The following is a 27,806-nucleotide window of genomic DNA, read 5'->3' on the forward strand; positions in this document are numbered from 1 at the left end:
ATTTGGTTAGTGGTAAAAACTGGGAGCACAGCTCAAGGCTTCTGGGTCCAGTGTCTTTGTCCTAGACTCTCTTATCCTCTATCTTCAATTTTTTAGTCTTGAGCCTGTGGAAGACAATTAATGCTGTACTGATAGATGTTTATTGGGACACTTTCTGCCTTATATTTACTAGAAATGTTTGTTGAATTGTATTGGAAGGGCATATTTCTTTAGTTGTTTTTCCATCTTGTGTTGCCTTACAGTAATGCTTTGGTGTCAAGCTTTCAATGTTGTTGTCCTTGCTCACATATCCATCTCCCAGCATTCCTCTCTTCTACAGACTTTTACTCTTCCTAAAAATGGATATTACACTTCCACATCAACCTTCCTCCAGTCATTGCTCAATGCCCTAGTTTAGCATCTTTTCCCAGCACCTCCTGTCTGAGATGGGCCAAAGACAAGCTTTGTTTTACTCTGCTGGCAAAATCTGTACAGTGTAGCCCAGGGAAATAATTTTCAAGACAAATCTTAATTTGTGGATAGTTCTTTTGCAACATTCAGAATTATAGGATCATAGAATGTCATATTGAAAGAGATCTTAGAGAATACCAGGGGCTAAATTCTCCTCATAATACAGATAAGGAAAACCCTAAGTTAAATAATTTCCCTAAGTTTTCACAGCAAGTCAGTTGGCAGATCTTTGACTGAAATATAGATCTGATGCCTAATTCAGAGTTTTTTCCACTGCCTTTTTTTCTTATTCAAAAAAAAAAAAAAAAAAAAAAAAGAAGAATCTGGGCATGGAAAATAAGCTTCCTGTTTAAAGTTTTAAAAATTGCTTCTTCCTGAGGAAAACCTTTTCCTGAACCCATCATGCTCCAACGTTCCCTTGCTGTCATGGTCTTTTCCATGATCCTTCCTTGCCCAGCTCTGCCTAAGCCATGGAGTTGTAGGCCTGTCATATCTATTTAAAAACTCAAGTCAGTTGGTTATTTATAGAACTGAGTTGATAAACTCATTACTAGGACAGTGAAGAGATATGGCAGCTAACAGCACAATATTTCTCAGTATATGAGTATAGGGGGGTTGTGAGCATATCCTTTGAAAGAAATGAGGAATAGAAGTCACAGGACTGTGACATCCCCTATGAAAGCTACTCCTTGTCATATTGCTCTTCTCTGCTTAGAAAGAAATTAAGCAATAGCAGAGGAAGTGGGTACTGGAGACCTCGTTGCTTGGATGAGTAAGAGGGGAATTCTGCTGGGTGGAGAGGAAAAACCTCCTTCTGCCACCTGTGGTTACATAGCTAGTTAGTGCTAGAGCTTGGTCACAAATTCAGATCTTCTCAACTCTAGTCACCATGTAACAGGTTATGCCCAGCCCCTAACGCCTATTTCCAGAGAGAATTTTCAAAAATGCAGTAGTAGAAATAGCTCTGGATTTGGAGTCAAAGAAGGTACAAATCCCAGTTTTCCTATTTATTACCACTATAAGTCACAAACTTTCTAGGCCTCAGTTTCTCCTTCTGTAAAATGAAGAGGTTGAACTTTGAGGTCCTCTAAACTTCTAAGCAATGCCAACTTTGTTGGAAGAAGAATGCAGTCTTCCAAGAGGACTACTTTGGAGGCTGATACTCATTTGAATCATAGGCAGTTTGTTTATAATCCTGTTATTTATGACAGAAGTTTTGAAGTTCACAGGTAGTGTTCAGGAGATCTTTGAGCTACTACATTTTCATTTTTACTAACCTCTAGCCTGAAATTTGACATTTCCTACAAGTTATATGTATATATTTTAAAGCACACCATTATTGTGAAAAGGGGTCTATAAATTTCATCAGGCTGTCAAAGGAGTCTGCAACACACACAAAAAAAAGGTTTAAAAGTCTTGTTCTATAGCTACATTAGCAAGGAAAATTAGTTTAACAAGAAACTTGGATAGTTAAAGCTGTAGGGTATCCTGCTTCCCAATAAACACTAAATTGCAAGGAATTATAAAAATCACTAGGTAGGAAAGGCAGAGACATAACAAAGGAATGAAAGAGCTGCCTCCATATTATGGAGTATAGTATATGGAACCTAGACCAGTAGAGGTCCAGATTTTAGAACAAAAAATATCAGAATTGAAAAAACCCTTGGGAGAGGAGTTCTTAACATGGAACCTATGAACTTGCTTTTAAACATATTTTGATTTGTTTAATCATTTCAGTCATGTCCAACTCTTGGTGACCTCTTTTGTAGTTTTCTTGGCAAAAATACTGGAGTGGTTGGCCATTTCCTTTTCCAGCTCCTTTGACAGATGAGGAAACTGAGGCAGACAGAGTTAAATGACTTGCTCAAGATCACACAGATAGTATCTGAGGCTAAATTAGAACGCAGGAAGATGAGTCTTTCTGATTTTAGGTCTGGTACTCTCTCCACTGAACCATCTAACTACCCCATATTTTAATAGAATTGATCTTTTTTTTTTTTTTTTTAATAATAATCCTATACTTTTTATTTTATGCATTTAAAAACATTATACTGAGAAGGAACCCATATACTGCCAAAGGGGTCCGTGGTATAAAAATGGTTGAGTTTCTGCATTAAAGTGGAATAGTACAAGTCCACATCTTTCCAATGGTTTTAAGATTCAAAAAATATTTTTCTCCTAGCATTTTGAGTTTGGCAGCACAATTAATATCTTCCTATTACAGCACAGAAAACTGTGATTAGGTGCTCAGGAATTTGCTTCCAGCTAGTAAAGCATGAACCCAAGATTAGTAGTACAAAAAAGGTTGGAAGTAGAAGGACCTAGAGGGCATCTCATCTACTCTATTCTTATTTTATTTTATTTATTTTTTTTTTTCTGAGGCTGGGATTAAGTGACTTGCCCAGGGTCACACAGCTAGGAAGTGTTAAGTGTCTGAGACCTGATTTGAACTCGGGTCCTCCTGAATTCAAGGCTAGTGCTCTATCCACTGCACCACCTATCTGCCCCTTATTCTTAATCTTAGAGATGAGGAAATTGAGGTTCAAAGCTTCACGGGTCACTAGTAAAAGAGCCTTAAAGAAAACCCAATGCTCCTGACTTCCATACAAGTGCTGTTTCATAAAACCAGAGCATTTACATGGGAAAACCAGACACTTATCTATAGATATGAAATGACTTCATTTAAATTGTTTAGTTTTTTCAGTCATGTCTAACTGATCGTGACCCCTTTAGGGAGTTTTCTTGGTAGAGATTTGCTATTTCCTTCTCCTGCTTATTTTTATGGATGATAAACTAAAGCAAATAGAGTTCAGTTTTTTGCTTAAGAGCTTTTTTTTAGCACTACACACACACACACACACACACACACACACACACACACACACACACACGTCAGTTATGATTAACCCCAACTCAGTTTCCCTACCCATTTGTTAGATCTAAGTTAACCTGGGCTCTTGCTTCATCCTATTCTACCATCAAATATTTCCTTTATTTATTTATTTTTTGGGGTCATTGCAATACTCTTTAAGTCCTGTACCATTCAACCAATTATATGTATGCCATATTTCTTTATAAAACATTCCTCCCCCACTTACATGAGTGAATGAATGAATCATTTATTAAGCACTTAATATGTGCAAAGTGCTATGCTAAGCATTTGGAGAAATGAGAGAATCATCTCTCAAGGAGCTCCCATTCTTCCCCCCCCCCAAATTCTTAATATTTTATTTTTCCAATTATGTCTACAGTTAGTTTTCAAGATTCATTTTTATAAAACCTTGTGTTTTAAGTTTTTCTCCCTCCATCCCTTACCTCCCCTCTCCACAAGATAGCAAGCAGTCTGATATAAGTTAAATATGTGCAATCTTTTAAAATGTATTTCCATCTTTGACGGAGCTCCTATTCAAATGAAGAGGACATCACATATGGAAAGTTTTTAGCTGTAAGTCACATTGAGAGGTTTCTGTGGTGCTTAGGGTATACAGCAGCAAAGCAGATGGCAATGCCTCTTTTAATGCCATTTCCACTAATCAAATCTTATCAGTTTCTAATGTAGAACGATTTGACAAGGCCGAGGATTTGGTGGCAAGAACTTTCCTTTCTAGATTTTTAATAGATATGGCTGTGGAATCTATAGGATCAATCGGTGGGTTATATCTCCATTGGACTTGTTTCCCAATATGAAGACTGTGGGCACTGAGCTGGAAGAATTGCTTGTGGGCTTAGGATCTTGGGCTGTCTCCATCAGGGTTTGAAGGGAGATGATGGTCAAGGTGGCGCTGGTAATTTAACCCACCTGAAACAAGCCACCCCCTTGTTCTCTCCCAGTATAGAGTGCTCAGATCCAGACTCCTCCTTACATTATACCAGTATTCATAGCGTGTCACATGGACTTGAGATCACCATGGTATTCTGCATTAGATTATGGGAAATCTGACCTACAAAAGAATGGTTATGATTTGTCGTGCTACATGTTAGCTGATGCTTGTGGCCCCTTTGCTAAGGCATCCCAGGCCACCACAGAAGTCCAAAATCGCAGAATTTCAGAGGCAGAAGAGACCTCAGCTGGTTTCAATACCGCCCCATACATAAAAGAAATCCCTAAACTGGCTCCCTTTCCAGCATGCCAGCCTTGCCCTTCTCCAACAACAAGTCCAGCTGCACCAACTCCACTGGGGTGGAGTCTCATCCTATGAGGAAAACAATTTCTGCAACCCAGTCTAAGCTGCTGAGTCCTTTGTTATGAGGTTTTTTTTTTTTTTTTTTCCTGTTCCTTTTCAATAAGCTTACCTTTTATTTCTTCTTATGACTAAGTTTTTTGACATTTGAACAGAAGCAGCATTATTGTAACTTCTGTTTCTTCTGGTCTACAGAATGTAAGCCAGATGCAACTTCTGATGAATTCATTTATTTATTCAACAAACATTAGTCAATATAAAGACAAAAAAAAGATAAAGATATAAAGACAAAAGTCAGGTTCTGACTAAAAAAAAAAAATAGAATCATGTGAAAAAACATTCAAACATATATAAAGTAATTCTTGGGATAAGTGCAGTAGTAATTTGGAGTATCAAAAAAGGTTTCCTGAGAGAAGGAAGGAATGTTGGACCAGAAGGCAGGGTTCAAATCCTGCAGTCTTAGGTAAGCTATTTGCCTTCTCTGCCCCTCAGCTTCTTTAATTATAAAATGGAACCTTACATTATATGTTCTCTAGGATCTCCTCAGAGTTAGGTTTTCATGTTTTAAAATTTGTGTTTTAAGATAGTTTCCATTTTTTCCATGTTTTGTATACGTCATTCTGTGATCTAATGTCCCTTCCAGCTCAAAAATGTTATTCTATGATCTTTCCTTTAAATTTTAGTCTCTTCCCACTTGGGTTCTTCAGTCTTCCCAGAGCTCCTCATACTCCCCTTTTCATCATATTACTAACATATGTACATGCATACATATATATGTGTTTATATGTATGTATAGTTCTTACTGTGTGTACATGGGGTATACAGGTGAGAAGATGGGTGAGAAGCAGACAACAACCATCATTTTTTTCTTTTTCTTTTATTTTTTATTATACCTTTTTATTTAAAAACATTTGCATGGAATTTTTCAACACTGACTCTTACTAACCTTCTGTTCCAAATTTTCTCCTCTTTCTCCCCACCACCCTCCTCTAGAGGGCAGGTATTCCAATGTGTTAAATATGTTAAATTATATGTTAAATCCAATATATGTATACATATCCATACATTTATCTTGTTGCACAAGAAAAATTGGATCTAGAAAGAAAAAAAAAACTGAAAAGGAAAACAAAAATGCAAACAATAACAGAGTGAGAATATTATGTTGTGGTCCACAATCCTCTCCTGTATCGTGCTCTCCTGGCAGTTACAATTACTAGTCTGTCCTGGACCCACCAGAGTACCTTTGACCACTGTCCTTTGCAGTGTGAACTCTACCCGGCTCGCCTCCTCTGAGGCCTTCTAAGGTCTCTGGCCACAATCTCTTGAATCTATAGCTTAGTAACCGGTAGCGCACTCAAGAACAACCACATGTAATCTTAAAAGCCTTTATTATACCTACTCACATAATGCCCTAACTGATGCCCTGACTTGTTGGTTCCCTGGTGAACACCTGGTCAGAAGACCCATGTGTTCACTACCAAAACCCTTACCTCTTTTGGCTACCCATCTTGGCTTGGCCACCCAGGCTAGGGAGCCAGAGTGAAGAGCACCAGGTTAAAGAGGGCGGTTGCTGCCTGCAGTGGGCTTACATAGGGCCTGTGAGGTCACACACACAGCCAATCAGCGAGAGAGTCACCCATTACGAAACTATCTCAATATGGCCAGGATCCCGCCCAAGGGCAGTCCTAATATCCACAGAAATTATTTCCGGGGGGCCTCAATCTCCCGATGCACTGTGTCCGCCCATTTAAAGGGCCCTTACAATTCCCTTTCTCTTGTTTTGCGGGAACCGCACATCTCACCAAGCTAAACTTTTAGCACCAGCTATAGTTCACTTGATCCATGAGATGACAGAGTGTTATGCCCAAGGAGGTACAAAGCAGCAGATCAGTAAACAGAAGTATGACAATGAGAACCAGGCTCAACAGTGGCCCAAGTGTTGAGGTTGGATGCCAATGAGGTAGGATGTCAACACTGAGGTGGGAAGTCAACAAGGTAAAACATCACAATTCTAGTTAACAAATATTAGTGAGGTAGGTTGTCACAATTCTAGTTACATTTATCACAGTTCTAGACCAATTCTAGTTTCTTACAATTTTCTGTTGCACTTTTCACAATCCTAGAACAATTCTAGTTTATCAGAATTCTCAATTGCACTTGTCACAATCCTAGAACAATTCTAGTTTATCAGAATTCTCAATTGCACTTTTCACACTCCTAGAACAATTCTAGCTTATCACAATTCTCAATTGCACTTTTCACAATTCTAGAGCAATTCTAGCTTATCACAATTCTCTATTGCACTTTTCACAATTCTAGAACAATTCTAGTTTCACAGGTGCACATAAGCAAAGTCATGTCCAGTAACATTGTCTCAATAACAACGGCAGGTGGGTGTGTTGGTTTTTCACCCACTAATTTAAAAGCATAGTCCTTCAATAGAAAGCATAGGGCAAAGCCTCTCCCCAGGCCACCATATGGCAAGTAGCCACGGGAGAAGCAAGCAGGCCCATTGTCCATTTACAGTCTTTATATTGCATATCACCCAAAACAGTCCATTTCAGCTGCAACACTGGAACTGTGTCTGGTGTCTCTGGTGTTACGGTCAGGAGGGACATTGCTGCCATCAGCGTCTGAAGGGCTGCGGACATCTGGCTGGTCCCTCTTGTCTGGTCCTTCTCTTGGATCCCCAGGTTACAAATGTCTCTGGTGGGGATGAACTCTGCTGCTGGATCTGCACCTAGGAAGGAATGTCCCCGGGGCCCAACTTGGGCCTTTCCAAATGCCATCCAGGCCTTTCCACATCACAGTGGAAACAAAGTTGTTGTCAAAAAGATTAACAAGTCAGACAAAAGTCAGTCTGTCACTTAGCTGCACTTTCTGTGTATGCCCGAAGTGCATTGCTAAGGTAAAATGCAAAGAATTTAAAAATGTAAAACCAAAATAATTTAAAAGTGTAAAACCGAAATAGATTAAAAATATAAAACCAAAATAACTTTAAAATGTAAAATCAAAATACTTTGAAGATGTAAAATCAAAAGTGTTTAAAAATGTAAAATCAAAATTTAAAAATTGTAAGCAATCACATATCCCAAAATTCCCTTCTCTTGTTTAGAAGAGAAGATCTTGGGGATAGTCGGTGCAGTAATGACTTTACTAATAGGATTACGCCATTTGTATCGTGCTCTCCTGGCAGTTACAATTACTAGTCTGTCCTAGACCCACCAGAGTACCTTTGACCACTGTCCTTTGCAGTGTGAGTTCTACCCGGCTCGCCTCCTCTGAGGCCTTCTAAGGTCTCTGGCCACAATCTCTTGAATCTATAGCTTAGTAACCGGTAGCGCACTCAAGAACAACCACATGTAATCTTAAAAGCCTTTATTATACCTCTCACATAATGCCCTGACTGTGCCCTGACTTGTTGGTTCCCTGGTGAACACCTGGTCAGAAGACCCACGTGTTCACTACCAAACTCCTTACCTCTTTTGGCTACCCATCTTGGCTTGGCCACCCAGGCTAGGAGCCAGGGTGAACAGCATGAGGTTAAAGAGGGCGGTGCTGCCTGCAGTGGGCTTAATAGGGCCTGTGAGGTCACACACACAGCCAATCAGCGAGAGAGTCACCCATTACAAAACTATCTCAATATGGCCAGGATCCCGCCCAAGGGCAGCCTAATATCCACAGAAATTATTTCCGGGGGGCCTCAATCTCCCGATGCACTGTGTCCGCCCATTTAAAGGGCCCTTACACTCTCCCTGGTTGTCTCTCTTCATCACTGAACAATTGGAACTGGTCTGAATCAATTCCTTATTGAAGAGAGCCAGGTCCATCAGAATTGATCATCTAATAGTCTTGTTAACAACCAACATTTCTAAGCAGTGTCTTGAACAACTTTCTCTCTTTAAAAAGTTATTTTTTTTCTCTTCACTTTGCCTACTCCTCCCCCTGCTGGCCATTTTTAGTAACTAGCCTCTGCTCACAGAGCCATAAAATGAGGGAGAAGTTTTCAAATGGGCAAATGCCTCTTCCCAGAACTAGTTAGGAGAAAGGTCAGAAAGTGAGCTATTTGACTAGTTCAGATGGTGATCTGGAACCACAGGGGTGAAGTGTGTGTGTGTGTGTGTGTGTGTGTGTGTGTGTGTGTGTGGTTGGGGGATGAGGGGGTAGACTGATTGAAGTCCTGTATTTGTTTTGTTTTATTTTGTTTCAAATCTAACAGTAAAGCCTGTGCTTTGCTTGGGAGATGAGCCAAACTTTCCTTTTAAGTCCAGATACTTCTCTGGTATTGGCTCAGCTAAGGTCGACGCCCATGCTGGGTCCTGCTTGGAGAGAATCAGAATCTCTCCATTCCACAAGCTGATTCCAGAACACTTATTTGGAAATGTTTGTGGATTATAGTCCTGGAGCTAGGAAATTACCAGCTCCTCCTGGTGTCAAACCCATTCCTTCCCTTCACCTTTCATTCTTTTCTATCCTCAGACTGACTCTTTCTTCTCCAGGGTCTGGATTAGTGATGAGGAGAAGTAGAAAGGGAAATGACTGATCCCTGAGGACAGAGTGCAATGGTCCCAACTCCCAAAGCAGCAAAGAAACAGGGCATAGCTAGGAGTCACAAAGAGACAGATTATTGCTCAATAGAAGGAAGGCCCCCACTGTTGTGGGTGATTTGGAGGGTTTATAGCACTAAGATTAGAATTGAGGGTTGGGTAGACTGAAAAGACACAAGTAGGTGGTGATTTGCACCACTGGATGAGTTCTAACTCTCTGGAGATCAGAGATCCTTTGAGAAATGGAAACCTAATAAAGTTTCCTAACAATTAAGGTTGCCAAACAAAGTGGTGAGTTTTCTATCCCTGGCAGTCTTTCAGTAGTAGTTGAAAGATCACTTGTTGAGAATGACATAGAAGGGATTCTTGTTTAGGTACTGGTTAAATTTGGCTTACTTATCTTCAAAATGTTATCTCTGCCCTGCCCTTGTTACCTCCAGGTAAACTCCTTAAAGGTAAGAGGGGCTGTCTCACTGTGCTCTTTGCAGTTCCTAGCAAAATGCTTGGAATGTATTAGGTACAAAATAAATGCTTATCCAACTTCCATTCCAACTCTGAGATTCCATGATCTTTTAAGGGACAGGAACATGGGAACATGTAGTAGAAAACTGCCCCCCCCCAGTCTGCTCAATTCAGATAAACAACGATAACAAAAACACCATAAAGCAAGGAGCTTTGACTTGGTAGATGCTTAACAAATCCTTGATGTAATGAATAGCTAGCTGATTATATGTAACCAACCAACCCATCAATCAATGAACTTTTATGAAGCATCTACTATATATCAAACAAGGTACTAAGTGTTAGGGTTACAAAAAAATGCATAATCTAATGAGGGAGACAATATGCAAACAAATATATACAAGTAAACTACATACAGAACAAATTAGTAAATAACAGAGAGAAAATACTAGAATTGGGAAGATCTTTCTTTAGGAAGGATTATGATGCAGCCCCTGCTCTCAAAGAGTTTATAAATTGGGAGACTATGGCTGCAATGGTGTGAGAAATGAAACATAATTTCTAGGTAATTCATAACTGATTTATTAATTATGGCTAGATTAATAAAATGATGGTCATTTTGCTTTCTCTCTTAAACTAAAAACACTCATAGAGGCATTCAGTGCTTATATGCCCTTGGAAAAGTGAGTGCTCCCAACAGACAGAAATAAGCTTTGATTGGTTAACTTAATAAGAGAATGAATATTATAATGAGAGGTGGGTCTGTTCTAACGAGGGGCTAGTCTTGGACAAAGACTGACTTTTTTTCATTTTTAAGCCAGACCACTCTCCTGAGACAATCTATACACATGGATCTATCTTCCACTCAGTTAATGAACAGCAAACAATGTAAGGGGGGGGGTAAGAATTTTACCTAGATAAGATCATCTGGGCAGGGCGAATTCTTTCAGCAAGACCAGAAATGCCCATGAAATTCTGGGTTTTAAATAGAGAAAGAGAACGAAAAAGAAAAAAAAAAAATTGCCTCAATTTCTTTATCTGTAAAATGGAAATAATAATAGCACTCAACTCCAAGAGGTACTGTGAGAATCAAATGAAATAATGGTAAAGCCGTTAGCACAATGCCTGGCATATATTAAGGACTATATAAATGTTGCTTCTTCTTTGGCATGTGCACAGATAACTATCACACACACAAAATTAAGTGCATGACAGATAAATGAAAAGTGGGAAAGAAGGATCTTTCCAGCTGGAGAGATGAGGAAAGGCTTTGTGAAGGCACTGCAATTCAATCAATGGGTCTTGCTTTTGTCACCTTTTACTTTAATCCCACTGTAATCTTGGTCCTGCCTATAATTATTTAACCAGTAATTATTCTTAGAGATTGTCACACATTGAAATTACTTTCTTAATTTGGAATCCAGTGTTCTCAGAGCTGTTAATCATTCACCTGGCTTCCACAAATAAAAGACTATCTTTCAGGGTTTCTTCAGACCATTCTACTGCTTCCCAAAAAATGAATTCATCCTGAAGCAACCAAAGCTTCTTCACAAACTGGACTAACATTTCCTATTTAGAAGCATGCCTTCAGGAAGTTTCTGTGTGATTATGAATAATGAGCCAATTAGAATAGCTGCTCACATTTCTGTGGTCTTTTGCCAGCTTTGCAAAGAACTATCCTTTCCATTCTCTCTCTCCTTCCCCCCCCCCCCAATATTTCAAAATAGGCAATTAGGTAACAATATAAGCTCTTGTTTCCAGAGTCTGTACAGACATTGTGTAGAAACAACTTATTCTTCCTCTCTGGACCCCAAAAGATGATTTCTACAGAATTTTCTAATCTTACTGACATAGCTAGTAAGTATCACTACAAGAGATCTAGGCTCTAAGAGGCTCACAGATTAGCCCTGGAAGTCTGCCTTTTCAAGACATTCAAGTTGAACCTCTTTATTTTATACATGATATAATTGAGGCACAGACAGTTAAATAACATGCAATCACAGGGGTAAATACCTAAATTGAAAACTGTACTTGGGTCCAAACATCATGATCATTACAGTGAATTCCCCTGCTTTTCTGACTCTTGAGTAATATAGCTTGATTTCCATGAAAGTACAGAGTTACACACTGTGGGAAAATTATTATGATAATTAGAAAAATTATAATATGTGCAATCAATGTTCTAATAATTTAGATTTCTCAGAGCTACCTTTTCTGGTTTGGGAGTCAGTCTTACAATGCAACTTGAAATGATCAATCAGTTCTTGACTCTCTCCTGGGTACGTTAAATGAGGTGAGTCAAAGATTATAGAACCTGTTCCTGTCACAGAATTTTGCTCTTGCCCTTCACAAAGTAACAACCCCTATCATTTGAAGCAGTCACTTACAAAATGCTGTCATAGGACTGGAGAACACCTATATTGTCCTGTACTAGTGAGCATATCATAGTAAATTATTGTATTGTAATCCACCTTCCCCCTTTCTTCTCACTTATGATTAATGTATAAAATTTCTACCCTTCCTGCAGCAGGAGGAAGTCTGCTGTCCAAGAGAACTTCCAGTTAATTCTTGGAAATAGATCTTTGCTAAAATATCCACCCAGCATGTTTTCAAAATGTAAGGGACTGTGGTCGGGTTGGGGGGGGAAATCATTCCCTCCCTTTACCCTGATATTCTTACAGTGTTGACTCCCACCAACCCCTCCTTCCCACTCCCTCCAGAATTCTAGAACCAAAAAGGAGTCTCTGAGATGAGCTTGCTGAGTGTGTGTACACTGAGTGTGTGTGTGTGTGTGTGTGTGTGTGTGTGTGTGTGTGTGTGTGTGTGTGTGTGAAGGTAGATGGAAGGCTGGATGAATGGCTGAGCATGGAGAAAGGGAATGAGGAAAGCAATGTACAAATGTTTACTGACCATGGTGATCCTAAATGACTAATATTACCCCCTCCCTCTCCTCCTTCTCTCTTGCTCCAGGGTCAGTTTGTTCCCAAGTAGGTGGAGAGGAAGTAAAGAATTGAAAATATGAAACTCTTGGCTGAGCATTTCAGAAGAGGCTTCCTGTTAGCAAAATTCTGGCAAGGCAATGTCAGAAACAATAATACAAATTTTCACAGCTCGTGTTTCCATAAAGCTTTTTGACTCAACAATAACAACAATCAGTGGCTCTTATTTCTGTAACTCTTTAAGGTTAATAAAATGCTTTCCTTAAAACAGCTCTGAGATAAAAGCAGTGGGATCATTTTCACCTCCAAATTTATAGAGAAGGGAACTGAGGCTGAAAGAGTTAAATCACAGATTTTCATTCAACAGATATTTTTGAAGTGTCATCTGCATGCTAGGTAATGTGTTAAGGACTGGAAATTAAAAACATAAAAACCAAATAGATTTTGGTATCAGAGAGCTCCTTAAACTCCAGGGATCTTAGAGATCATCCAATTTAGCTCCATCATTTTTTAGATGAGAAAACTTTGTTTTAGAGAGGTCCAATGATTTGCTCAGGATTATGCAGAACCAGAATCTGAACCTGGGTTTTCCATTAAGCCTTTTCTATATTTTTCTAAGATCTCTGAATGGCATAACCAGGCCTGGAACTCTCAGGCTTCTGACAGAAAGTTCACTGTTCTTTCCACTACAAAAATGTAATAATAAGTACATAATGTTATTCCTGAAGTCTTTTCCCCAGGGAAGGCAGAATAATATAACTGTAACTCTTTAAGGTTAATGAAAATACCTTCCTCAAAACAGCTCTGAGATGGGAGCAGTGGGATCATTTTCACGTCCAGTTTTACAGAGAAGAGAACTGAGTCCAACTTCCTGGGAAAGCAAAAATAATTCCTTAAATTATTTTGACCTTTTCTTTCTTGGCATCTCTCTTGGATGGGGGTTCTTTCCATTCAATAATTATTGAAATTTAGGTCCAGCTAACCGAAGCAATCATTGTTTTAACTGGCACGTAGCTCCTTAAATTTCTTTAACAATCCTATGTAACAGGCACCATTTTACACAATGTAATATCTCCATTTTACACAAGGAAGCAAAAAAAAAGTTATAAGACTTCGAGATCATATATATAACAAGGAAGTGTCAAAGGTGGAATTTCAGAATTGGGAAAACCTAGGCTCAGGTTCAGCCTGAAGTGAAAGGAGGCTTGAAATTGCTTTCTCTTCCAATGCCCCAGGCATCTTCTGAAACCCCAGAGTTGCAAAAATAGGTACTACGAATGAAATCACAGATCCAGTATGGGGGGAAAAACCCAAACCAATTCACTGTCACTAACATAGTCACTCTTAGGCTAAAGGTCTAAAAATAAAATATGTAATCTTTTTTTCCCCTTGTCCCCCATCATCTGTGCAAAACAGTCCAAAGAGCAGTTTAGTGAGGAAATTCTCAGTAACCAGGGAAGAGGAGGGGGTTGAGTCAGTTCTAAGAATATAAAGAATACTTTGGAAATAATCATTGTATGGGCCTTACATCCTAATTTCTCTTTTCTCTCCAATCTTGCACTCTAAATCATTTTGAGATCACCTGCCAACCCTGTATTCTTTCTTCTCCTTTGTTCCATTATGAAAAAGATGGCTCTTCTCCCAAACTTTGTAACACCAATTAAAGAGTTCATGCCCTTGATCCTTCCCATCCCTTCTTTCCCTTTTTCTTTTTAAAATTGTATTCCTAATCTTTTTTGTTTTCCTGTTATCATCATTTCCAAATCTATCCTTTTGCCTCCTGTCTTCCCGCCTAACAAGCCATTCCTTGTTAAAAAGAAAAAGCAAAAGATTTTAAAAGAAAGAGAGAAAAAAGGACATTTCTTCAAAATCAACCAATGTTTGGATTCATCCACAAATATTTACTATGCAGTGTTTAAAGAAGACAACATAGCACAGTCTAAAGGACACTTGAATCCTACCATTCTAGATATGTCTGGAATTATGCAAGAGAAGAGAGCAAACTATCGTTCATTACTCTTTGACCCAGAAAATGAGCTTCTGTCCTAGGGAAATCAGTCAGAAACAAAAATCCAATATATATCAGAATTCATACATGCATAAATTTAACAAGCATTTATTAAGATACCGAGCTTGATATTACATACAAAAAACAAATATGAAACATTCTTTTATAGGGAAACAACATGCATCAATTCAACATATATACAAAGTGATTTTGGATAGAAGTACAACAGTTGAAATTGGAGTAGGGAATAAGGATAATTTTACTGTAGAAGGTGGTTCTTGAGCCGAGAAAGTTAGGGATGCTATGAGTTCAAGATGAGAAATGGATTCTAAGTCTTATCAAGTCAAGTCCAGCAATGGAATGTTTTATGTAGACAACAGCAAACTGGCTATTCTGTTTGAAATATAAAGTATATGAAGGAAAGTAATGTGCCACATGCTTGGAAAGATAGGCAAGAGCCTGATTATAAAGCATTTTAGAAGCCAAACAGAAATTTGCATTTTGTCCCAGAGGCAACTGGGAGCCACCCAAACATCTAGTGTAGGAATGTGCTTTAGGAATATAATTTTGAGTGAGCAGAACCAGAAGAAAATTGTACAAAGTAATAACAACATTGTACAATATTCAACTGTGGATGACAACTATTCTCAGCAATACAATGATCTAAGACAATTAAAAAAAACTCATGATGAAACATGTTATCCACCTCCAGAGAAAGAACTGATGTAGTGTGAATATAGATTGAAGCATATATATTGTTTTAATTGTGTGGGTGTATAGTTTTGTTTTTTTTGGTTGTTGTTTGTTTTTTCATTTGCTACATTGCTAATAAGGAAATATGATTTGCATGACTGCACTTGTATAAACTATATCAAATTGCTTGCCTTTTCAAGGAGGGGGCAAGGGATGAAGGGAGGAAGAGTATTTGGAACTCAGAAATTTTTTTTAAAATGTTAGAAATTGTTTTTTCCATATTATTGGAAAAAAATAAAATATTTAAAAAATGAATATCACTTGGGTAACTGTGTGGAGCAGAGATTGGAGAAAAGAGATACTGTAGATAGAAGATTAATTAGGTGGTTATTGCAATAGTTCAGACAAGAGATAAAAGTCTGGTGATGGCCATAAGGGGATAAATGTGAGAGAAAGTGCTGAGGTAGAATTCACAAGAGTGACAAACTTTTGAATATCAAGGATGAGGGAAAAGTCAAGGAAGAATGGTGGTCCCCTCCATGAAATGGTGAAATTTGGAAAAGATATTTTATTTTTTGAAGATGAGACAGAAAGACAATGAGTTCTATTTTGGACATAGTGAGCTTGACATGCCTATGGCACATTCTTTTAGAGATGTCCAGTAAGCTGTAGGAGTAATTTAGGAGACAGACTGTAGGCAAGTCTGTTATGTCATGGAATTAATAGTTAAAGCGAAGGTCATTGATGAGATTATCTAGTGAAAAAAGAGTCCAGTATTGCACATAGGGATGGGATAAGAATGATGATCTATAAAGGATACTGAGAAGGAGATGCTAGACAGGAATGAGGAGATACAAGAAAAATGTGATTTAAAAAATCCAGGGAAGAGAAGATGTTTAGGAGAACGAGTTGGCCAATAATAGTGTTGAACACTTTCTGGAGGTCAAGAAAGCATTTTGGCTGAAAAAGCACCATGTGATTGAACAATTAAGGGATCATTGAAGAGAGCAGTTTTAGGTGAATGATCAGATTGAAAGCTAGATCAAAAGAGGTGAGAAATGAGCGTGAAGTGAGAAAATAGATGTATGGGATAAATTTGTTTTTTCTATTCTTTGGCTCTGAAAGGAAAATAGATAAAGGAAATTAGCTCGAGGCAAAGATAAGATCATATAAAGGTTTTTTATGAATGAAATTTTAAGAATTTAAGAATATTTAAAGCAGCTAAGTAAGATACTGTAGATAAAGAGATTGAAAATTAGTACTCTCCTTTGGAGAGCTGAGACTAATCTAGCACATAATTGGCAATTGTTGCATTGGTCGATTTTTACAGAATTGACATTTATTTTTCCTTTTTAAAATCTTTTTTTAAAAAACAAGGAATGAGTTTCTGAGAAGAAAAAAGAGGGGAAGGAAAGATTTAGAAATGATAGTAATACATAAACAAAAGAAATTAATTGAATTAGGATTTTTTAAAAATAGAGAAAAAGAAGGGATGGTTGCAGAGGCAAGTTTCTGGATAAGACCAGTGTGATGGTGGGTAGGATCAATGGCACAAGCTGAGAAAATGAAATTTGAAAGGAGAAGAACCGCATCTTCTAGAGCTTTTAGACTAGAGCAAAGGAGGAAAAAAATTACAGCTATAAGCTAGAGTGAGCCTGGGAGAGGGGGAGGCGATGTCAAAATGACTTCGAGTATAGAGTTGAGGAAATCAGGATACTTGAGCTCGAAATAAAAAATTTTAGTAGAGTATTTGGCAAGGAACTTTGCTAAAAGGGAGGGATTTTGATAGATGACTTGAAGAAAGAAGAAGGAAATGGGATATTTAAAGCAGCATTCATTGAACTAAGAAAGAACTAGAAACCAAGAGGGTGTCCACTGACTGAAAAACAAATATTGATACAAGAATGTACCATAGATACATATAGCAGGAAATGAAAGTAATTTATATCCCATGCATCTATTTTCTCATTTCATACTAATTTCTCAACCTTTTTGATCTGACTTTCAATCTGATTGTTCAATTAAAACTTCTCCCTTCAATGATTCTTTAATTGTTAAATCAAATATGTAAAGTTCAGAGAAACTTGAGAGGATGTATAAAAACTGATGGCAGAGTGAAAATAAACAGAACCAGGGAAACAATATGCTAGATTACAGGAATGGAAGTAGAGAGAATGGAAAATATTGGGAGGGGTTGCTACATGAACATGTATATATTGTTTTATATATTGTAAGATGTGGTTGCTGCTATTGTTGAGTCATTTCAGTTGTGTCCAAATCTTGGGGATCCCATTAGGGGTTTTCTTGACAAAATACTAGAATAATTTGCCATTTCCTTTTCCAGCTCATTTTACAGATTTAGGAGCTGAGATCAGTAGGGGTAAGTGACTTGCCCAGGATCACACAGCTAGTAAATAGTTTAAGTCTAGATTAGAACATAGGTTTTCCTGATTGCAGGCCTGGGACTTTATTACACCACCTAATTGCCCCTCAAGATGTGGATGCTGTATAGAAAATCTTTGTTTAAGTATTTTTCTTTTTCAATCTGTATCCTTCCTCTCCCAAAACTGTGTTACAAATATAAAAGTCATCAATAAGATGTATTGAATATTTAAAACACATTTTATTTTTTTTATGTTAAAGTAAATATAATATATGTATATATGTCCAAACAGTTATTTTGCTGTTCAAAAAGAATTGGACTTTGAAATAGTGTACCAATAGCCTGTGAAGGAAATCAAAAATGCAGGCGGACAAAGGTTGAGGGATTGGGAATTTATAATTATAACATTTTTTTGACAGTACATATGGATAGGTAATTTTTTTACAACATTATCCCTTGTACTCCCTTCTGTTCTGAATTTTTCCCCTCCTTCTCTCCCCTAGATGGCAGGCATTCCCATACATATTAAATATGTTATAGTATATCCTAGGTACAATATATATGTGCAGAACCGAATTTGTTGTTGTTGTTGCAAAAGAATAATTGGATTCGGAAGATAAAAATGATCTGGGGAGAAAAACAAAAAAAGCTCACAGTTTACACTCACTTCCCAGTGTTTCTTTTCTGGGTGTAGCTGATTCTGTCCATCATTGATCAATTGGAATTGGATTAGCTCTTCTCTATGTTGAAGATATCCACTTCCATCAGAATACATCCTCATACAGTAGCATTGTTGAAGTGTATAATGATCCCCTAGTTCTGCTCATTTCACTCAGCATCAGTTGATGTAAGTCTCTCCAAGCCTCTCTGTATTCATCCTGTTGGTCATTTCTTACAGAACAATAATATTCCATAACATTCATATACCAACTATTCTCCAATTGTTTTGCATCCATTCATTTTCCAGTTTCTAGCCACTATGAAAAGAGCTGCCACAAACATTTTGGCACATACATGTCCCTTTCCCTTCTTTAGTATTTCCTTGGGATATAAGCCCAATAGTAGCACTGCTGGATCAAAGGGTATGCACAGTTTGATAACTTTTTGGGCATAATTCCAGATTGCTTTCCAGAATGGTTGGATTCTTTCACAACTCCACCAACAATGCATCATTGTCCCAGTTTTCCCACATCCCCTCCAACATTCATCATTATTTGTTCCTGTCATCTTAGCCAATTTGACAGGTGTGTAGTGGTATCAGAGTTGTCTTAATTTGCATTTTTCTGATCAATAGTGATTTGGAACACTCTTTCATATGAGTGGAAATAGTTTCAATTTCATCATCTGAAAATTGTCTGTTCATATCCTTTGACCATTTATTAATTGGAGAATGGCTTGATTTCTTATAAATTAGAGTCAATTCTCTGCATATTTTGGAGATGAGGCCTTTATCAGAACCTTTAACTGTAAAAATGAAAACCTTTTTATTTTCAAAACATATGATGAATAATCTTCAATATCCATCCTTGCAAAACCTTGTGTTCCAAAATGTTTTTCCTCTCTTCCCCTCATTCCCTGCCCTAGATGACAAGTAATGCAATATATGTTAAACATGTGCAATTCTTTTATACATATTTTTACAATTGTCATGCTGCTCAAGAAAAATCAGGTCAAAAAGGAAAATAAAATGAGAAAGAAAACATAATGCAGGCAAACCACAAAAAAGGTGAAAATACTATGTTGGGATCCACACTCACTCCCTATTGCCCTCTTTATGGGTTCAAAATGGCTCTCTTCATCACAAGACCATTGGAACTGGTCTTAATCACATCACTGTTAAAAAGACAATGTCTGTCAGAATTGATCATCATATAATCTTGTTGTTGCCATCTACAATGATCTCCTGGTTCTGCTCATTTCACTTAGCATCAGTTCATGTAAGTCTCTCCAGATCTCTCTGAAATCATCCTGCTGATCATCTTACATATACCATAATATTCATATACCATAATTTATTCAGCCATTTTCCAGCTAGTGGGCATCCACTCAGTTTCTAGTTCCTTGCCACTATAGAAAGGGCTATATATTATTGCATTGTACATGTAGGTAATTCTCTCTTTTTTATGATCTCTATGGATACAGGCCCAGTAGAGACACTGTTAGATCAAAAGATATGTACAATTTGATTTCCCTTTGGGCGTAGTTCGACATTGCTCTCCAGAATGGTTGAATTAGTTTACAACTCCACCAACAATGTATTAGTGTCCAGTTTTCCCACATCCCCTTCAACATTCATCATTACCTTTTCCTGTCATCTCAGCCAATCTGAGAAGTGAGTGATATCTCAGAGTATTTACATTTCTCTTATCAACAAAGATTTAGTTCCTATGACTAGAAATAGTTTTAATTTCTTCATCTGAAAACATTCATATCAAAAGATTAAATTAAAAAAATAAACAGGGGGCTATGGGAAAGGATAGAAATAGCACTGGGCTTAAAAGTCAGGAGAGAACTGATTTTGCATCCTGTCTTTAATAGTGCTTAATAGCTTTGCAATCATGAGTAAGTTATTGGACTTCTCTGAGTTTCATTTAATTCACCCTTTAAAGAAAGTATCAAAATACCTATAATACCTAAATTACAATTGCTTGGAAAAGCCAAAGAGATAATGTGTATAAAATGCTATGTAAACTAAGTGCCTTACCTGGGTACCCAATTCTGATGCTAAATAATGTATTAATATGAAACAATTTAGAAAGTCATACTTGATTTCAAGGGACTTAGAATGTAGTTTGGGAGAAAGGCCATAGGGAAAGTTATTGTAATACCTAGACTGAACTGATTGATTTTGGAATGAAAAGACATGGGTTTGAGCCTCTCCTCTGATGAATTTTGATTGTGTTTCTGGACAAGTCATTTTGTTTTTGAAGCCTCAGTCTCATTATCTGCAAAAAAGGAAAAGAATGCTTGTACTCTGTGCCTTAAAACTTAATTAATTAGATTGGGTTAGGTATAAGAATCCTTATTGTGCCCACTTCACAATGTTCAGACATAGGATCTTAAAGGTCATTTTGAGTAGCAGGGGATCTTAACCTTTCCCGTATGTCATAGAGTCCTCTGTGAATCTGAGTGAAACTGACCCCTTTACAGAATAAAAATTTGTTGGTTACATTTGAAATTAAAGGAAATGCTAAAATTCAGTTGGATTTTAGTAAAAATAAAGATGAGTTTTTCCCATCCAAATTCATAGATCCTCTGAAATCTATAAACAAAGTTCATGAGGGATCCATGGACTCCAGGTTAAAAAAAAACAACCCTTGTCTAGAAGTAGTGTTACAGTGAAAAGACCACTGGGTCATTCAGAACAATTGGGTTTATGTCCTAACTCTGTTGCTTACTAACTGTGATCTTGGGCAAGTAATTTTTATTTCCCAGTACCACATTGTCACCATCATTGTCACTTTATTGAGAGTGTTGTATTAAATGGCTTTGATGTCAGTCAACAAACATTTACTCAGAATTTTCTCTATTCTAGGCAATGTTATCACAGTCCATTTATCAATCCTTCTCTCCTTCCCTCTGTGTTTCAGATGAAGAAAATGAGGTCTAGAGGCATTAAATAACTTGGCTGAGATCATATAGATAGTTTGCTATAGTAATGGGTAGCTGAACTGGGAATGATATCTTGGCTTTTTGACTGCAAATAACTTGCTCTATACACATATTCAGAGGGTTATTGTAGGAGCAAAGGCATATGAAAGCATTTTGTAAATTATAAACAGCTATAAATTCAGAGTATTATTGTGAGAAGTTGTTAATTAAAAGAGCCCTGGACTTGGTAGTCAAAAGATCAGTTTCTACAATTTACCAGATGATCTTGAACAGATCAAGTCCCCTAATGGACCCTCAGTTTTTTGGTCTGCAAAATATGAGCACTGACATTTATGTGCTGTATCTCCCAGTGTTGTGAGAAAAGTAAAAACAGCTTTAGAGTGCTGTAGAAATGTGGGCAATATAATTATTATCAGAGTCTGCAAAATGGAGGAGACAACCCCTGCCTTATTGCCTTCCCTGGCATGCTGGAGAATACAATGGATGTGAAGTGCATTGTAACCTAGCAAAGGGCTATATAGACATGGACTGTGTTTATGCTTGAGACTGAGGGAAATAAGAGATGGAGATAGTATCACGTGGAAAGAGCATTGAATTTAGAGTCAGAATACCTAAATTCAAATATAAACTGCCGTATCCTACTGGGGGAGTTTGGACAGACCACTTTCCCCCTTTGGGACTGTTTCCTTCTGGGTAAAACAAGCAGTTTGCTGTCAGTGATCACTAAGGTCTCTTTCATCTTTACATTCTGGGATCCCAGGGATGGGGTGATGGGTCCTGGTCGCTTTCAGTGAAGGACCTTGGAGTGGATCCGCATGACCATCTTCCCCATCACCTCCCAACGACATCGCTCTGCAGTTCTCTCCGTGCCCGTAGTCCCAGTTTGGGGCAGGCACAGGGAGGTTAGATTGAGGAGGGCCTGGGTTCAGAGCCAGGTGGCAGCTGCTTTGGCTTTGGACTCACGTGGGGAGCCGGGGCGGGTCCCCCTCTGGCTGGGCGGGCCGGGCCACCTTATATACTGGCCCGGCTGCTGCTGCAGGAGGACACAGCCCGCCTAGTCTTCTCCCCTAATCCGCTCCTCGCTCTCCTCGGAAGCCGGGCACCGAAATGGCCCGCGGCTTTCTGGTGCTGGCGGCTTTGGGCTGCCTTCTGTTGCGGGCAGGATGCGGGCAGGCCGCCGTCACCCCGGCTTCGCTGGTCTCCCTGCTCACAGCTACCGTGGCGCTGTCCGCGGGGGTGAGTGCCTGGCGCCGGCGTCCCCCGCTCTTCCCAGCCCGCTAGGGGGGATGGATCTGCGCCGCCCGGGGGGAGGGAGGCAGGGACAGAGGGAGAAGGGGGGAGGCCGGGCCGTGAGCTTCCTGTCCTAAACAACCCCATCTAACTCTCTATTACAAGTTTTTTCAGATACAACGCTAGGAAAAGGGGCATAATTAAGGTCTATAATGGAAAAACTATTCTGTTGCTTTGTAAGTATGATTTCCGGTCGCGGTTTCAAGCTGGACCCCTCTTTTCCTTTCCTTTGGCTGTTTAACTGGGATATTTACTAATCGACAGCATCGCCTTCTGGAAGGGTTCTTCTTCCTTCTTCAGCATAACCAACTGCTCACCTGCCGAAATCTCCTTTCTTCCTGGGGCCAGAGTGAATGGGTGCATGCGAAAAGTTTTCTCTCCCTTCTGCATCTCCCGTGATGGGATGGACCCCGCCCCAGCAGAGCCAGCGATCGATTTCGATCGATCTCCCGACTGGCCTACTTTTGTCATCCGAGTTTGCAAACAGGATTAGGCTGTTTGCTGCTGGGGTGTGGGTGGGTCGGTCCGGGAGTGGCCGAGTAGGGTTTAAAGTTCGGGATTATTTTTGGTTGTGTGTGAAGGAGGTCGTGGGGGGAAGGGGACTAAGCTGTGTCGGAAACCAGCACAGTTTGGGTGGTCTCTTTTAAGTCGTAGTTTGTGGGGTTTGTGAAAGGCTGTGCTTAAAACATTTGCACTGACCAATCCGGGATACCTAGAGAAAATGATGGAGAAAAGGCAGCTGTTCTTGGGACTCGGAGTTTAGAGCTGAAAGGGACTTTCAGAAACAGAAACTGTTAAAGCTTATATAAGATGTTAGAACCTAGACAGCAGAACTTTAAAGGAAGAAGGAAACATAAAACGGGAGATGTTAAAACATAAAAACTAAACTCGTTCCAACTCCCTCCTTTTACAATAAGGAAACACCCAGAAATGTAAGGTGACTTCTCTAAGTCCTCAGCTACTTAGTGGCAGAGCTGTCTCTTCACTTCTCCTCCAATGCTCTTTAAAATATCACTAAGCATTTGGAGTCAATTTTCAGAATATGTGTTTGTTTTTGAAAAGCTCAACCAAAAAGGAAGAAAGAAGGGAACTCTCACTTGATTATAAGCTCTGATCAGATTTAAGGAATGGAGTTGGGTGAGAAGTACAATCCTTCTATCTCCTAAATATTTAGGAAAGTAAATTTGAGGCCCCAGAGTGAAAGGAAGAGAGATCATGGGTCGCGGAGCTAAAGGCACTGGGTGTTAATCGCCACTTAATTCAGTTTTCTACTTTTGTGCCTCTTTGATGCCTTAAGAGTTCAGAATTCTAGAAAACAGGAGTTATTTTGTATCAAAAGAGAACTAGGAAAGTCAGGGAAGGATCAAGGATGGAAAATAAAGGATTTAGAAAGAGAGAAGCCAAAAAAACAAACAAACCCTAAAACCTTGAATATAGGATTCTGGGAGCCCTCCATGTTGGGGGGAGTGAAATAAAGAATGATGTGAATCAAAAAAATTAAAGTTTGAGCTGAATAGGATCTTTGAACTAAAATATCATTAGAACATAGATTAAAGAATGTTAGAGCTAAAAAGGGTGCTGCCCCAACCTCATTTTACTGAGGAGAAAACTGAGGCCCAAAAGAGAGGAAGTCACTTGTACAAAACTAGTTAGTGGCAAAGTCAGAGACAGAGTCCCCATCTCCCAATTCTCATCCCAGTATTAGCTTTAGAAATGTGTTGCAGAAATCCCACATTTTCTCAGGATACTGGTGCAGACTGGGGAAGAAAAAAAAAAAAAGTATTTCTCTTTGTGTCCTGTTTGAGATTTTAGTTTTCCACTGTGGGGAGACTACTTTATCTTTGAAACTGTTTCTGGTCCTGGAACTCAAGGACTTTTGCTGAATTTATCCCTTTGTGATACTTTTTCCTCAGCAATTCCTCCTTTTATTTTCCCAGCCTGTCAGCATGGTGGTAGAACATGCAGAGTTCCTGAAGGCAGGGAAGGAGCCTGGCCTGCAGATCTGGAGGGTGGAGCAGTTTGATTTGGTACCAGTACCCAAGAACCTGTATGGGGACTTCTTTACTGGTGATGCCTATTTAATCCTGAACACTGTCAAAAGAAGGGATGGAAGCCTTCAGTATGACCTCCATTTCTGGTTGGGTAAGTAGCTGGCCTTCCCCGAACCCTATCTCCAAGACCCCACCCCACCCTCACATCTGAACTGAGCACCTCTTGTACAGGAACTGAATGACCAGAGGTTGTCAAAAGTGTAATGGGAGAGGATTTCTACTTGGGTTGGAAGTTCAGATTAAAGACTTCTCAGTTCTTTGCCAAGCCTAACATTCTAACAACAAAATTCTATATTTTAAACACCTTAACCTTTTATGTTTAAACATTCTAGAGTTTCTTTCAGTTCTGATGTCAAAGAATATCCAATTTTTAAAATGCTTCTAGGAAAGTAATGAAACTAAAGCTCACAATAAATCTTCCTCCTAGTCTTTAGTGCGAGTGCCATCAACAGGAAATTCTGGCACCTTTATCAGAGGCAATGTCTCATTATCATTAATAATTCACTATAGTAATTAGAGTGGTAATCAGTATATAGAGAAGGAAGGCCACAGGTGGTGATGAAGCTCAGAACCTGTGACCTGGGGAACTATCAGGTCAAGGGGAGAATTATCTGATAGTAAAATTAGAACAGGGACCTTTAAAGAAATTATTCTATAACAACCAATAAACACTTGTTAAATGCAAAACTGATACACAGGCATAACCACTTGGAGTCCTGAGTGTAGGATACTAGAGAACTGACAGCTGTCAACCCAGGTTTATTGTGCTCTAGTCTTGAAGACCTCTCAGGCTCTAATTAGAAGATTTGAGTTCCAATCACTGTGTTGATCCTTATTACTTCCGTGACCAGTCTTTTCCCTGAATTTTTATTTCCCCATCTCTAAAATTGGGATATTCATCCATTCTTGGCCATTTCCCAGGAGTGAGGACTGTCAATCAGTTAATTAATCAACAAGCTTTTACTGCTGGATATATAAATACAAAGAATAAATCAATCCCTTAATCCGAGGAGTTACATTCTAATGTGCTTCAACTAGAGCCTCTAAGGAAGTGATCAAAAGACAGCATAGTGTAATGAAGAGTTGACTCTGTAGTCCAGAATATCTGGATTCAAGTGATGCCTTTGACTCTTATGTGACATTGTAGCTAATATTTATACTCAGCACAGGTATTTGTAACAGAAGCTACAAATAGTAACTGTTTTATCCTCATGACAACCCTGGGAACTGGGTGATATTTTTTCCCTCATTTTACAGATGAGGATAAGTAAGTTGCCTGAGCTAAATAGCTGGTTTAGCTGAGTTTTTATTCCAGATTCCAGATCCCGAGATCTATGCATTGAGTCATCCAACTGTCTGTTCCTTAACCTCCCTGAACTTGTTTCTTCATCTGTAAATGAAGGGGATTGGATTACAAAGCCTTTATAGTGCTCTAGCTCTAGACCCATGGTCATTAGGAAGGCATTTTTGCATGGCACACAGTGCTCCACAAATGTAAGAGATGTCTGTCTTTCCATATGCTTCAGCTCATTGTCACTGTCAATAGTGCTTCTGGGCACCTCAGAGGCTTTGGCATGGGAATCCCAGTGGAAAAACTGGAAGAAATTATAATAATCATTCAGTTTAACTCTCTCCTTTTACAAAAAGACAAGGAAATTGAGAGATGGGATTGGAATAGATCATTTCTAAGATTTCACTTCTATGGTTGTTTCCTGATTCCTACAACTTGACTAGTAACTAATATACAGAAGATAATAAATGTTTGTTGACTGATAATTGATTTTAAAAGGGGCAGAGATTGATTGAAGATTGCAGCTAGTTTATGTCAAAGCTAATAAAAACTGTGTTTCTTCCCCTTCTCAGGGAATGAATGTTCTCAGGATGAGAGCGGTGCTGCTGCCATCTTCACTGTACAGATGGATGACTACCTGAATGGAAAAGCAATTCAGCACAGGGAAGTCCAGGGCTATGAGTCTTCAACCTTCCTTGGCTACTTCAAATCTGGCATCAAGTACAAGGTAAGTATTGTTCCACTTAGGAACATCCTTTTCCCAACTATCAGAAATACTTGTCAATAATTAGCAGGCTCATTTCCTTATTAGAAAAATGAGAAAGTTGGATGAGATAATCTCTCAAGTTCCTTGAAGATTCAGTAATCTAAATTCTGTACTCCAGTCTTGCTCTAACATTTTAGGATATTGGGTACCTGTGGCTTTATCCCCTACCACATTTTTCAGGGAGAAGAGAAGCTGGAAATGGGCTTTCCCAAGTCATAGACAGTGGTTGGCTGTTTCTGAGTGGGAGATTTGAGAGAAACTTAGCCTAGCACAAACATGGTCTTGGCCAAAGGTATGGTTGGCCCAGGGCCGGTAAGCTGTTAAATGTAAGCAAACCACTTTTAGTGTCTCTGAGGGGAACCTGACCCTGATTCTAATTCATTTACACATTATTTCTCAAGATCTTACTCACAAAGAGTTTCTTGTTACCCAAGAGCCCCTGGAGAACCTCTGATTTTGGATGAATCTTCTCCTTAGCAACAGGCAACTGTGTTGTGTTCTTATTTTTCTTATTTAAAAAGACTGAAAGAAACTTGAACTTGAACTTGACCCATGGTCTGGGTCTCCCAGGCTCCAGACTGATCCTTCCTTTGGCTTAGCTCATTCCCACAGCTGGGATTGAATAACCCTCCTGAATGGGACCAGGGGCCTGGATTTTTCATTATGTGGAAGGGGTGGGAGTAAGGGTTGTGGAGATGGAGGGTGTAGTGGGAATAGCATTGGCCTAGGAATCTGGAGACTGGAGTTTCCAGCACTTATATAACTGTGAATAAATGACTTCACCTCACTCAGTCCCATCTGACAAATGGGGATAATCAGTTTTGTCTTGCCTACCTTAAAGGGCTTTTGTGAGGATCAGATGAGATGATGGATGGGAAAAGCCTCAAAACTTCTAAAGAAACAAGGGATTATTATGTGGGTGATCACAAAGAACTGGGTGTGTTTTCTGGGAGGAGCAGAGTATTGAGAAATTCATTTAAAAGTCTTATTGTACTTTGCAGATAGGAATTCATAGGTCTGAGACTTGAATTTGGATCTTGGCTCTGCCACTTCATAGCTTTATTAATCTGTGTAAATCACTTCCCATCACTGGTCTGATTCAGTAAAATAAAAGCTTTGGAGTAGGTCAGTGG

At 38.9% G+C, this 27,806-nt stretch overlaps 1 protein-coding gene across 4 annotated transcripts in view; it reads left to right on the forward strand.

The window, feature by feature from the left end:
• The window catches only part of GSN (gelsolin), a 77,489-nt gene that overhangs the window by 24,715 nt on the left and 24,968 nt on the right, over nucleotides 1-27,806 (forward strand). For 2 of the 4 annotated variants that reach the window (XR_012486778.1, XM_074292951.1), the window contains exons 2-3: nucleotides 24,503-24,707; nucleotides 26,480-26,634. Coding sequence is in view for 3 of the 4 variants with exons in the window: in XM_074292951.1 (XP_074149052.1) it covers nucleotides 24,512-24,707; nucleotides 26,480-26,634 (351 nt within the window). In the remaining variant the exon portion in view is untranslated. Of the gene's footprint in view, nucleotides 1-22,227; nucleotides 22,512-22,670; nucleotides 22,742-24,502; nucleotides 24,708-26,479; nucleotides 26,635-27,806 lie in introns of those variants that run through there. The other 2 variants (XM_074292950.1, XM_074292949.1) reach the window with 2 other exon arrangements.

The sequence above is a fragment of the Sminthopsis crassicaudata genome, chromosome 2, assembly GCF_048593235.1.
Source record: "Sminthopsis crassicaudata isolate SCR6 chromosome 2, ASM4859323v1, whole genome shotgun sequence".
Lineage (NCBI taxonomy): Eukaryota > Metazoa > Chordata > Mammalia > Dasyuromorphia > Dasyuridae > Sminthopsis > Sminthopsis crassicaudata.